We start from the raw sequence: 14,586 nt of genomic DNA on the forward strand, positions 1-14,586 counted from the left end.
GACAGAGCGCTCACACACACGCACACACACACACACACACACACACACACACACACACACACACACACCCACACACACACACACACACACACACACACACACACACACACACACACACACACACACACACACACACACACACACATAATATAAATAAATTGTTTTAAATCAAGCAGATGATTTTTTTGTTGCTGTTTTTCTCATTGCATTTTTCATTTTGGTTTCCATTTGCGACAATATGCAACACTCTGAAAGTAAGCAGTTGGGTTATCATAATAAAAACAAAAACTCAAAGGACAACAATGCCATTTTTAGCAATTAAAGGGTTGGTTTTCTTTTTAAGAAAAATCAAAGGAACAAACAACATTTTTAAATGTCCCAATTAGTGCAAAACCAGTAATTAATTGGAAAATCAGTAATAAAGAAATATTAACTTATTTTAGAAAATAGCAAAAAAAGAAAGAAAGAAAGAAAAAAGACTCAGTTCCCATACTCTGCATTAAATCTGTCTTATTTCTGATCTGAAATAAGACAGACATTTCTCAGAAGATAAAACAATATAAAAATAGTGTCAATTTTGAAACTTAATTATTTCTTTATTTACATTTGAACAAAAATAGTATGCCAAAACTTATTCATACCCTTCTTAATAATCAATAAAAAAATAGTCTTTATTGACAAGACAGCTCTTCTTAAAATTAGCATTTATTGTTTGTTTGTTTTTTTGTTTGTTTTTTTTTTTGCTTATTCCCATTGGTATTTTAACAAGTACCTGATGTACTTTGATGGTGTAAGTTTTTCAGGATGGAAGGACATCACCATATTTTCTTAACTCTTTAAACAGATTCTCAATCAGACTCCATTCAGGACTCAATTTCTCCAATATCACTTCCATTTTTAAAGAAAAACATTGGTAAAATTAGAAAATGTGCCAGGAGTATGAATAATCTCAGGCTTAACTTGCTGGACGTTTTAGTATAAACATTTTCTAAAGCAAAAGGGTCTCATGACCTAAAACTCTTCATTTGCTGAACTGATTTTGATTGATATAGAATTATGCAAGGCAACTCTGGGAGTAGGGTTTCTGCACTATTAGCCATAGCTGCAATCCTAAACTTTCTAATGATTAATCATACAACGTAAAACAACGCCATCCTGTATGTGTGTTGCTAACACTAAGCAACAGATGGCCAGTCTGTAAGAGGCTTTGTCCAGTTTGTGAGGTTATCCGACTTTGTATTCACCTTTCTTGCACAGCTTATGTTATTGCTTATCATAGCACTTTGGATTTGTCTGTTTGTCATACTTACAGTCCAAACAATTTCTAAAAACACTCATGCTTTATATTTTTAACTAAAAGGGAGTGCCAAGACTCTTCCCTGGACATATTTTTGCCTTGTTGTAGTTATTTCTAAATAATCCCAGCTTTCTGATTTGGATGTCCGTTACCATTTTTTTTTTTTTACCTGAGATACTGCAAGGGAGGCAAAGGGCTGATCACTGGTGCCTCTGCACTGATGCTTGTCTGCCAACTCGGGAGTTTGAATTCTGCCAGCTTTTTATTGATTTTGATGCAAATTAGTCTGTTTTTAGCATAGATGTAACAGTGGCTGTAAACAGAGATCTTTGTAGGAAAAAAAAAATCGCAGAAAGCGCCACAGAAACTTTGTGATATTTTACTTAATTGACAGGACATTGTCGTGTTGTCCGTCACGTTAGTGTCCTGCGGTTTGCGGTTCTTCTGTGGCGCCCATTATTTATAAAATGCACGTCGTTCCCGCTCGCTTCAAACTTAAGAGCATTGTCGTAACCATCAAAGCTGAAAGCCTGTGCCTTTGCTGTGCATGCGCCCCATGGGAACTAGCACAGCATGCTCCAGCAGTGGAGAAAGTCCGCGTGTCAACATGCTGACGTAGCAGAGAAGAGGAAAAGGCAGAGGGAAACGTTTTTCAGGCAGTGTGATACTTCTGAATTTCCTTGTGCCTTTTATACATTTAATTATCTCTACATGTTTGTTAACTGATCATGTGTAATGACGGCACTTTGACAAAATCTAATGTCTACTGGTTGTCTGAGTAGCTGGCTGTGTAGTGTCTTCTATGACTTTGTATTTCTCTGTTTTTATGATGTAAAGCACCTCGGGCTGCCTCGTTACTGAAATGTGCTATGAAATAATCTTGAACTTGATGGAGATTGATGCAGCTTTGAAACTTTTACTGTCAAAATGTATCCAGAATATTAAAAAAAATAAATACTTTCTGTCTTTCACAGTTCCTAAACAGAAATTCAAATGAGCATGTTAGCACTTTAGAGAATCTGAGATTAGAAACTGAGCACACACCTCTGATACTTTCATCTCACAAAGATGCAGAAAGGTTGAGTTGTTTGCAAAGCAACACCTTCACATACAAACTGTGACTGATGAATGACGTCATCTGCTAAATAGTTGCGATTTGGAGGACTTTACTTGATAGAAAAGATTAACTTTGCACATCGGGAGAGTGGAGCTTGTGCAGAGTTTTAGTAAGTGATGGATAATGGACATGAATAAGCTCAGTTTCAGTCAGTCTTGACTGAATTTTTGAGCTAGTCCGTGTAAAGAAGCCATATACCGCCCGTCATCCTCCTTACTCATAAAAACCTCGAAATCCTGAACAGCCGGGGGAGACGAGGACAGTGAGCAGCTTGGAACAGCAATACAATATTTAATAGAGGATTTTTCTTTGACTTTTATGATTCTGCAGTATTAATGACATCACCTAGCTAAGTACAGACTGCATTCAGGGGAGGTGTAGAGCTGTTTCTGACCCATCATTTGGTTTGAATTTGCTTTTGACGGGGCAAGTCCCTCTCACAGTTATGTAGGCACGACTTTTATCTGTTCAAATTACAAAGCAATTTGGATTCACTGAATTTGACCATATAAAAAAAATTAAAAAAAAGTCAAGCATTTGTTATGAGTGGAGCATGTAAATGTGTCTAAATCATTTTGTGGATGTATTTGTAGTCTGGCTCAACTCATCTTTGTAGGATTGTGTTTCTCCTGCATTTTGGCAAAAATCACTTTTCCATCCCTCTCCGTTATAAATTGCACTTCATTCCTGCGGGACATCATTGTTGGCTCACACACAATTTCACACATATACACACAGACTCCTCTCAACACAACCGCCTGGTGGGAATACACCACACATCTACTTGGCTCTTGTTTAATGCTGACCCAACAGAATATGCATCCAGTCTCCCCCCCGTGGCACGGCGCCATCCTCTTACGGTTGCACATACAATTTAGTGTCCCTTATGTAGATCCTGCTCCCTTACTGCCTGCCCTTGGTCCTGCTCACACCTCTAAGCATCCGCCTGTGGTTCTGTCACAGTTCCTTTATGCTTTGTGCATGTCTGTGTTTCTGCGCAGACGTAGGGCTGTCTCTTCCTTGATCCGCCCCTCAGAGCTCCTGCAAAATTTGGTCTCAGTTGAAATGTAGAAGGGTTAAGCAGTGGATGATGTTTACTTTCTGATACCTTCTGTCCTATAGGATACAAACTATTAGCAACTGTGCACCATAAAGTTTTATTTTTGCAGAATCGCGGGAGCTGGCTCCTTTTTCCGACAGCCACTGAGAGAGACAGGACAGACAACCATGCACACACACACTCGTGCCTAAGGACAACATAAAGAGATGAGTCATGTTTTTGGACTTTGGAAAGATGCTAGAGTACCTGAAGAGAACCAATGCATGCATAGGGAGGACATGCAAACTCTGTGCAGAAAGATGCCAGGTTAGGATTCAAAAACAAGAGCTTCTTTCTGCAAGCCAGTAGTGGCTTCTGCCTTCTTTTTTTTTTCCTTTTTTTCCTTTTTTTTACCGTGCAATCACCTAATGTTTTCAGTAGTGCTTAAGACAGATCTTTGCTTGTTTTTTGTTTACTTGTGATCTTGATCGCTGGTTACGATCATCTGCCAAGACTGGGTGTCTCAGTGGGTCCAAATTTAGAACGGATTGGGGAGGAATTCCCTAAAGTATATATTGGGACTGAAAGTGAAACAGGGCAAAAAAATAAATATCTGGAGAAACTATATTGCATTTTCTCAATCATTATTAAAACTTTTTTTTTTTCAGATAAGTGAGTGGATGCCTGGATGCATCTAAAGTGGAAAAATGTGTAAAAAACTAAATACACTCTCCAAAACTCTACATATGTAAAATACGAAATAGAAGAATTTAAAGGAGTTGACCTTTATATTAATTGAAGTGTTTGCATTTAGTTCAAAATTAAAAATGTACTAATTTCAATCGTATTTGCAAATTGATAATAAGAGACTAAGTAAACTATTAAATACCTATATCCTTGTTGAAAATTATAAAACCCCTTTTATTGTAGGAAAGACAAACACCCTGTTTCCTACTTTATTTATCCAGTTAGGAATAATAATAATAATTAAAAAAAATCCACTGGTATTTCAAGTGTTGCTGTTCTGGTCTAAATGATAATGCTGGTTTCTGCTAATCAATACTCTGTGTTCCTAAAATATGAGGTGCTGCAGACCTCAATTCAAACGAGAGTAGAGGAAAAATAAACTACATACAGTTTTTCAAATGTTCAATAAAGGTGATCTCCACACAGACGGAGACAAATATAGCCTGCAGTAACGACGGAGGGGAGTAGCACAGCAAGAAAGGGAATAAATTCTTCAGGTTTGAGCTGCTGAATTCATTAAACAGCTGTGGACTCTGCATCCTTAGTAAACACACCTCAGCTTTGCCAAGGATGCTGGTCCTTGGCAGCACAGCTGTGTGCATGTGTGTATTTCGGGATGACATCATACAGTAGCTTGCTGAGAAGGTCTACTGCAGGCACATGGCATCTACAATATTTATAGACCCCAAGAACAGATGAGCTCACTCAGTCACTCAGTGTGACTGGCTTCACTTCATGCACAAACACACACACACACACACACAAAGGACAGAAAAAGGAGACTGAAAAAGTTAGCGCCACACCCACTTTGCAATATTGTCGCCATCATTTGCCTTGAGGTGACCTTAAAAGGTCCACCGCTCACAGGATGGCAAATTCATCACAACATATAAATTATGCAACATCTTTTTGATAGAAATTGGGTTTATTGTGACTGAACATGCACACGTTTTAAGATTCAAGACTACTTTCAGGAAAAAATGAGCCGCCTTAGCGTGAGTCATAAGGAAAGGGAATGCGAGGGATTAAACGGATGCAAAAAAAAAAAAAAAAAGGAAACAAACATGAAACGTAGCCTCACACTCACACTTTATAGGAGCTGGATTGCTGAAACAAATTTCTATCCCACACGTAGAGGCCTGAAATTTCTATTTCCCAAAGTACAATTTCATTTGCAGAGCCAATACTGTGAGTCAGTGTAACATTAAAGGGTGACTGAGACTGACCACTTGCTATGTTTGATCGGGTGTGTGTTTGTCAGTGTGTTTTCTGCATGTGTGTTTGTGAGGAAAGCAACCAGTGACTGAGGATGTGTGCTTAAGTTAGATGGCTGAAAAGCTCCAGATGGGGGCTGGGGGTTGGGGGGAGAAATCACATTTTATAAATAAATCATCTGGGGCCTGGTGATGGACGCACACACACACAGGCGCACACAGCACAGTGATGCTTCATACCACGGACCAGATTATGGGTGAATCAATTTAAAGAGCAGTGTGCTACTGTTGTGTCCTCTAGGTGTGTGTGTAAGTGTGTGTTTGTTCTAGTGGAGGAGCCTTGTGCTAAACCAACTACACTGAGCCAAAAAAATAATAATTAAAGCGTAACTTCAAAGATGAATTTTTAAGACATCGGGGTTACAGTTCAGTTCATTTGTATTTAGAAAATTTGAAAAGAAAAAAACACACACACCGTGTTGCACTGATAGGTTAACATTCAACTCCAAATTATAGACTAGTTACGTTATCTCTTCTTTAAAATAAACGTCAACATTATTAAAGTGTTTCCAATTAGTTAAAATAGAAGCTACAGTTTGAAGGTTTATATTTTGATATTAGGTATTAACACTTAATTCACCTTTGGACCATTTTGGGCTGCAAGCTACCTCTGTGCCCCCAGTTGAATTAGCTGAATTACACAAATCTTTAAAGTGCTGAAGTGAGTGATCAGTGCAAACAGTGCATCTGTCTAACATGGCACCACATGAAGTAAAGATTTTATCATATCATTGCTGCGTAGTCAGTTTCACAACATGGGAACATGCTTGCTGTATATAAATAGTGTCTCATAGTCCCACAGAAATTCACAGTAGAAGCACAATAGTGTGATAGAGACATTTATCCGTTTGTTTTTAGTCTATGCAAACAGATTTCCGAGAAAGAAAAGTGAACTAAGGTAACATTTTTAACATTTTGCTGGTTAGAGCGCACTGACGTGCATGCATTCTATAAAAATGTGCCCTTTTCCATAGCATTTGTTGAGGTGCGTCATGTACAGTATATATATAGCACAAAGAAGAGAGGCAGGTTGTGTGAGATATGTGACAAAGGAGAAGTTAACAGACGCACAAAGCTTCTTCAACAATCCCTGTAATTAAATATATATTGTTCGTCGCTTACTTAGCCTTTTTTGTATTTGGTCAAACGGACGCATCCATCCGTGACGCAAAAAGGAAAGACACTGAGAAAAAGGACAGCAAGCAGGATGCTCCACTTTCCATCACCTTGAGGTCCACTTGCCATGTCTCTGTCATTACTGTTACAGTTATTGTGAGCCTGTACTGTAAATGCACACACAAACACACACATGGCGGTGTAGAGTTACTTACTTCCTGCCACTGCAGTTTGTGCTCTCTGAAGGACACCAGCAAGTGCTCCTGACCTCTACAAACGTGCAAAAACAAGAAAAAAAACATGCACGCACACACACACGCACAAACACACATCGGCTGCTCGTTTCTCACAGTCAGGTTTAGCTGCATGAGGAGCGTGGAGGACAGAAGATTTTTTGAAAATGATCCTGGACTCATCACTGGAGCAGTTTATTTACTCTGAATGTGAAGATTAATATTAATACAGCTCCTAATGAATTTTCTTTTTTCCCCTGGAAACATGATACATTTTCTTCTAAAAAAAAAAAAAAAAAAAAAAAAAAATGCAGAGCAGTTGGGATGGGCCCGGTTTGTGTTTATTTGCCCTCTGGAGAATATGCATGTGGAAATAGGGTTGACTTAATTTTTTTTTTTATATTTTTATAGGGATGTAAGCCAGGGTGAGTGTATGTTTATATTCTTTGCATATTTAAAATGATTTGGTCAAGCAAAAACAAAATTTACACTCTAGCCTAAACAAACAACAGAAGAGTCAAAAAATCTACTGTTTCCATCTAACCGTCGAGTCAAGCGTGTGCTGGGTGCACGGAGTTTGTCTGTTTGCAGCGGGTGGTTTGCAGTGCGACCGCTTGACATTAAGTATTTGTTTGGGTTGGCCCGGGGCTCGAAGCAGAGGCAAGCCTGAAGGAAAGGGATGGAAAGAGCTAAGCCATGCACTCCGACTGAATGATGAGGACAGCAGGAGAGAGACACAGAGCTGACACAGGTGCTTTTCTACAGAGACAGGGAGGAGGATGTGACAGCTGAAAAGAAAAAGCAAATGAGGTTAGCAGGAGGAGCAGCAGAATGAGACGATAAGGAAGGAAGTGATGAAGAAAAAGAAACAGCTAAATCTTTACAGAGCGATAATCGCGTCTGATATCTGCAATTAATTTGCGGAGGAGAACGCTTTCTTCTCACCCCTGTCACTCTCTCTTTGCTGATTAATTCATGTCGCTGCTGATTCTCTGGAACAGGTCCTTTATGTTTAGCTTACTGAGGCTGCCATGTCGACTTTTGCAGTTTGTCTTTTCTGCTTCGCGTCTCAGATTTTCCATCTTTGTGGTTTGGTTCAGAGAAGCACATTAGATGTACATGTAGGAGAGTAAATGCATGACAGTGGAACCTCTAACAAAGTCGATGGAACGCTGCCTCATCTATCAGACTTTTTTTTTTTTTTGCGTGTTTTTGCGTATGTTATGCATGTATATTTATATATACTACGTAACATGTTAATGTTTTAACATTCTACTTTTTGCAAGAGAGCGTGATACAGAGAAAATACCCAAACGTGATGGTATTTTTGAAAATACCAGATGTAATTATTCCACACTTTCCATCACAGTGTTCCCATTAGGCGCCGAGATGCTTCTGGATCTTAACTACTGTCATATGATTTGGTTGTGGGAATTAAGGGCAGAGGGTTTCCGTCTGACTGGCCAAATAAAATATGGGTGTGCGGAGCGTAAAGACACAGCAGCCCTTAAAATATTACAGCTACCAGACATTGCGAGGAAATCAATCCTCTGCAACTTTAATATTCCGTGCATTGAAACTGAATTGATTGACTTGTTATGTAAAAGATTGTCATGCTCTGATCTGGAAATATTATCAAATGTTGTATTCAGACGTTCACATTCTTCCCACCTTTTTACTGGATCATCTGATATATTGTGTGCATTCTGTCGGCAACTTCTTCTCTGCCATTTTTTTACGAATAAACAAGCCCCTCTTGCAGAGTAAATATGGGTAAAACATCAACATTCTTAAGAGTGTAATAATGGCAGGCCTGCCTCTTCATCTTTAACTTATCAACTCTACTGCTACAGATAAGAATATAAAATACTGCATTTGATATTGATCTGGGTGTCACTGATAGCATATTAGTTGGATATGTGACTGGTTTAAAGTGGTGATTTTCTGTTGTTGGGAGCCAAATTATGAATTGCATTACATCACATTAGAATTGGAGAATCACACTACTCCAGCAGAGCAGCAAACGTCTGCGAGACGAATTTAAGACTGCGGTTGTTTAAATCGGACAAAATATTTCACTGTCCAAAAAGGGATTACTGCAGATACCAGAAGGTTATTGGCGAGTGGGTTCATTTGGCTCTAATACTGATGAAATTCAGTGTTAATTCCAGCACTTCAAAGCTTCAGAGTTTTCAGGCATATTAATGACGTTGCTTTAATAAAGTACCGGACTGGTGCTTGCTGTTAGCAAATGTCTTTTCTTGCGTGACTCGAATAACACCGGCTGATTCAAAAGTCATTGATTGAGTATATATATATATATATATATATATATATATATATATATATATATATATATATATATATGAGCATAGTATCTGTTTTTATGTATTTTTAAATGTGTTTGTGTCTGCTTTGCCCAAAGTTTCTGAAGGCGACGAGTTGCGCAGATGCCGTCTGCTCCGTGTTAAAATTGGTTTTCAGTGCAAAATGGCTGCTCTTTGTCAAGAGAAGTTTCAGCTGAGATTAGTTATGCTTGAAAAGAATAAGGAGTAGAGGAAAAGAGGAGAGAAAGAGCCGAAGGAAAAAAAAAAAGAGATGTGAGCGTAAGCAGTGGGGAGCTGGATTGGATGGAGTGTGAAAAAAAGCAATCAAGTGCAGTTAGGCAGCAGCGAGAGGAGAGACGCTGGTGAAGAAGAGGAGTCAGACGGGAAAATGTGAGATGCTGTCAGATATAAAAACTAAGTCAGAGGTCTCTCAGTTCTGTGAATTCTGCTGCAGAAAATGCTCTTTGAAACGTGTCAGGTTTCATAGCACAGAAGATGTGTGTGTGTGTGCGTGTGAGCGACTTTTGTGTGTGTGTGCATGTGTGTGTGTGTGCATGCGTGTGTTTGTTCGTCGAGTTGCCTGTTTTCGGCGCTTCTTTCTGTGACAGCAAACACCAGGTTCTGCCAAATCTGGCTCCCACTGATGTCAAGGAGGACTTGTCACCACACATGACTTCTTACCTGCTCTTGTTGTCAGCGCTGTTTCCCTGCTTCTCCTTCATCTCGCTTATAGGACAATTTCATTTTCATTCTCAAATCCTCCAAAGCTTGTTATCTGTCCCTTCCTGCTCTTCTCTGCATTTCTCTGCGTGAGAAAGTTGGCTCTTATTTCCTCCTCCTCCATGCTGACAGCAGGGGTCTCTCTCTCTCCACCAACCAAGACACTTGCACTGACCACTGCTGTCGTTTGGTTAAGGTCCAAACCTGCGGCGAGCTGCTGGTAGTTAGCAGTGGAGGTCAAGACAATCTCTAGAAGATTTTTTTTTTTTTTTGATGTGTGAAAATGTGAGTCATCTTCTTCTGCTGCTCTTCCTCTGCGAACACCTGTTACCTTGACAACCAGGTGAAGGCAAGTCCTGTAGACAGGAACTGTTTCCACGTTGTTTTCTACGTTTATGCTCTACCACTCCCAGAGCTTATGATATTGAACAAGCATCCCAAAGCAGAGGATAAAACAGCGAATCCTTGGATATGGGGGAACAGATAGATGTAAAGAATGAAAATGAGAATTCAAGCTGAAGTTACCTTTACCTCAGTCTTTAGTACTTTTAAGATGAATCTGATTTTTTTTTTTTTTTTTTTTTTTTACAGGAACCCAGTGCATGACATTTCTTTTGGACAGTCAAAACTTTGACTGTGGCGTTTGGATTAAAACTAACATTTTTGTGGAGGTGTTTAGGTGTCCAGCTAAAGTGGCATTTCAGTTGTCCAGTTAAATATGCAGGGAAAAAAAGTTCTTTCTTCAGCATCAGTGTGGGTAAGGAGTTTCCAAATTTTGGCTATGTAGGACCGCTATGTTTTTTGTTTTTTTTTTGTTTTTTTATGTAAAACTCAAAAAAAAAATGTCCTGGTCAAATATTCTTTTGTTAAACCGTCTTTACAAAGCATCCTAAATACATAGTTTGAGATTCCTAAAAGCAGCAACTCCGCAAATCTTCTCAATAAATGAATATTTTGTTGTTTTGTTTGGTGTTTTTTTTATTTTACATATAGTCACATATCATACTTAATCTGGCTATCTACTCAGAGAAGGGCCATTCAAGCTTCAATTAGTTAAGCGTATTTCTTCCAGCGTTTGTATATTTGTGTGAACTATAGTTTGCGTTGTTACACTGACTTCTTGCACAATGTTTAACAGCTGATGAGTTGAGTCCAGTACAGTTTGGTTCACACAGACACCTACTTAGCTCCCCTTTTGTCTCTGCATTGTGTCTTTGCTTTCACAGATTGTAAACATAATGACTCAGAGCGGATTCTCTTGTTATACTGTCTGTTGTTTTTTGGATTAAACTGGGTTTAACTGGGAGCTGTTCCAGACTACATTTTGCAGTATACATGCAGCAGCCTTAGTACTTAAAGGGAAAAAAATGTTTGACACTGCATTTGCTTAAAGATACATTTCTAGGCTCTTTTTGTGTGTTGTTTTATACAACTCTTGAATGAGTTGCTCACTGTTGTCTTCGCTCTCGACTTCTTCATGATTATTAAAAACTTGTGTCTATTTTCTATCAGTGCGAAAGTTAAATATAAATTGTGGCTTTTAAATAATTTATTTGAGCCTCCCTCTCCCCTCCAGGTTTATGATTATGCAAAATCCAACTTCAGTGGTTTTGGAAAACAAACTTCAGTGTTTTTTTTTGTTTTTTTTTTAATTATGCATAGTAGTTCATTTAAATACATGCACCCGCAAAGTTATTCCAAATACATTTTTAGCTAGTTGCAGAGAAATATTGTATTTTGCATAGCCGTCAAAAAGATTCAGGTGTATTCTGGCTCTCTATTTGATCACTCTTATAGTCAAAAAATGATAGATCCTGACTTCGAAGCACAGCATATATGTATTTCAATATTTTTTTAAAGATTTGAGTCCCTCAAATGTTCCAAATAGAGATTTAATGTGTGTTTGGGAAATTTGAAAACCAGATTAAAATGTGGAAGTACTCCTCCTTCATTGTTCCATCCATTTTTTTTTTTGCAACATTTCACTGGCATCTTAACAAACCTTTGTTACGATGCTACTGTTCTTCAAGGAGAAACCCTAATTTCTACTTCTCCAAGCATACTTCTTGTCAGTGTGACCAAATATCTCAGTCTATGTCTCCAGTGAAGATAAAACCTTTTTTCAGAAGGCATTTGTCAGTCAAACTGACACCACACCCTTAAATTCAGGACAGTGAATGTTCTTGAATGTTCCCTGCCATAACCCTACGCAAAATGTTTGAACTAGGTCAGTGCTAGAAATTCAACCTATTTAAGTGAGCTATATGTTAAAAGAGAAGTCAAATAACTAACCAGAATCAGGCCAGCTCACTCCAGCGACTTACTAAATTACATTAAGCCAGATATTAAAGACGTCTGTTTGCATTTGAGCTTATGTGCAGAATTTTTACAGCACATGTATTGGAGAATATTTTCTATAAATTCCTTCGTGTCCAACCAACTCTTGTTTTCAGAAATTATTGTAGTTGCAACATCCATGCAGACTATGAGGGAACCTCGTATGTCTTTATCAGAGGGATTCTGGTACGCACAAGTCTCGATAGGGTGGCTATGCGGTGTAAAAATCATAGGAGAAAGTTGAGTTTTCAGACAGTGATCCTCAAACCTTGTAAGTATCCTTTACTGTAAACAAAAAAAAAAAAAAGAAAACACACCTGGAAGAATAGACTGTAGCTAAGTGCAGGCACTACGTAATTTTACCAAGAGAGGCAGGACAAGCCAGCTATGATTTATAAATAGAAGGAATCAGCATGCACAATGTCACACTAGAGGAAAGAGAGTCTGTTGAATTTGTGTTGAGTAAGCAGTGATGGTGTTTTTTTTTTTTAGGAGGAAATAGAGCATTTAATTTTATGCTAATCCAAAGTATTAGACCTAAGTGTGACTTTAAAAACTAGCGCTGAAGTGTGCCTCAGTACTTTCTGTGAAAGAGAAACAGAGCAGCTGGTAAGAACCCCAGAAATTCACCGGACCCTTCACTCTTCCTTCCTTCCTTCCTTCTTTCCTTCCTTCCTCTTAGTTTGTCTTTATTCAACATGCTTTGCTGTTTTCTCTATTCCCCGGGTTTCCACTCCCTTCCCCTTTGTTTTTACACAGCTATCACATGGGAGGCAGGAGGGATCCTGTCTCCCATCTGAGGCTGAGTCTGTAGGAAGCTGAGTAGCAGGGTATCATCCTGGTGAAGGGCAGCGCAACTCTGGACCAGTATTTTTCCTCCATCCCTCTTTTCCCCCTCGACTCCTCATTCAATCCCATGCATGCATCAGCTTCTTTTCATGGAGTTCACGTTTCGGGAATGCGATATGTGTAGCTTCCACCATGAACCGAACAGTGAGGAACTACCTTCAGAACTGGACTAACTTTAACACCTACATGTACCAGGTAGGGCGACTGAGCTCTCAGCAAGTATTCGGACATTAACGGTGAGGAATCGCCCACGGCTCAGGCAGCTCTTTGCGTGAGCTCCGCGTGTCCTTGGCAGAGTATTGATTTCGGCGCTGATGACTCTTTTCTAGGACTGACATATGGCCTTCTCTGCACCTCTTCCTCCTTCCTTCTCGTCTTTCCTTTCCCCCACTTTGGCTCAGTCGAGCCGGAACGCGTGATTACACGTTGCAGTGATGGAATTTGCATATCTGTTTAGAACGAGGCCGTTTGATATTATTGTTTCTCTGTTTTCATATCTCATTGTTGAAGAAAATACCAGAGATAACCGTCTGTCATGCATTGATGAGAATGCTCATCCTTTCTTTGGCTGCTTTGCATGCTTGACTAAACATATCTTTTATTACTTCACGTGCGAGAAACAGACTCCACTGATGCACAGAAGCTTCTTTGTGCTTCTCCTTTCATCCAACAGAGGAAGTTTTCCCCTCTCATCCCACCATTTTTTTTTCTTCTCCTCTGTACACGGTTCTAGTTTTGTTCGGCTTTGATGAAGCAAGTTAAAACACATAAATGGATTCTACTCTTTGCCTGCAGGGCTGCAGTGGATAAAAAAAGTTTGAGGAATATTGGGGAGAGATTTAACACCCACTATGCGTGCTCACTAAACTGAAGATTGAAGTGTGAGATGTGCCCTCTTATATTGCTGCATAATAATCAATATGGAGGTTCTCAAATAACTTTTTCTGTGCATGATTTGGCAAAACCGGATACTGAGTCGTTGCTGTTGTTTTATCTGCTTTAGATTCGTTCTTGCTTTAAATGTAGGACAAAAATATATTTTGAGATATTTAAGCTGAGAGTACAAAGTGCACAGATTTCTCATCAGTTGCAAAGACGAGTTCTAAAAAGGCCAAAATGCACAAGTTGAAGTTTTACCAATGTGTTCCAGTTTGACGTACGTGCCGATTTCTATCCTCAGATTATTTCGATTTTTCTTTGAGAAATATACTTACACTATTATTAAAATGTGTACTTTTGCAACAAATATTGTGCAATATTTTTGATTATTTATTGTGCACAAATGTATTTATGCAAGTCACCATCGTCTATGCATATTGCCGAACTGGTGAAGATATTTTGAAGAAGTTAATAATAATATTGTTAAATCTAAGCTTAGAAATAAGTTGATCTTTTATTGCATAATTCCACATTAAGCAGAAGTTTCAATGCTATATAATAACTCAGTAAAGTGAATATGACTAAAGGTTTTTGTGATTTATTTATTTAATTTTAAAGTGGATCAGAGTGTCTGAACATGCTGGAAGATCT

The 14,586-nt window shown here is 38.8% G+C and overlaps 1 protein-coding gene across 6 annotated transcripts in view; it reads left to right on the top strand.

Annotated features, from left to right (window-relative positions):
- ppfia4 (PTPRF interacting protein alpha 4) overlaps nt 1–14,586 on the top strand; it is a 61,687-nt gene that overhangs the window by 20,461 nt on the left and 26,640 nt on the right. The window contains exon 1 of one of the 6 annotated variants that reach the window (XM_015036721.1): nt 12,890–13,251. The exons of the other annotated variants lie outside the window; for them this stretch is intronic. Within the exon in view, the coding sequence (XP_014892207.1) occupies nt 13,189–13,251 (63 nt within the window). The 5' untranslated portion in view covers nt 12,890–13,188. Of the gene's footprint in view, nt 1–12,889; nt 13,252–14,586 lie in introns of those variants that run through there. 6 annotated transcript variants of the gene reach the window in all.

The sequence above is a fragment of the Poecilia latipinna genome, unplaced genomic scaffold (assembly GCF_001443285.1).
Source record: "Poecilia latipinna isolate Pla-1442-1.1 unplaced genomic scaffold, P_latipinna-1.0 Scaffold377, whole genome shotgun sequence".
Taxonomy (NCBI): Eukaryota; Metazoa; Chordata; class Actinopteri; order Cyprinodontiformes; family Poeciliidae; genus Poecilia; species Poecilia latipinna.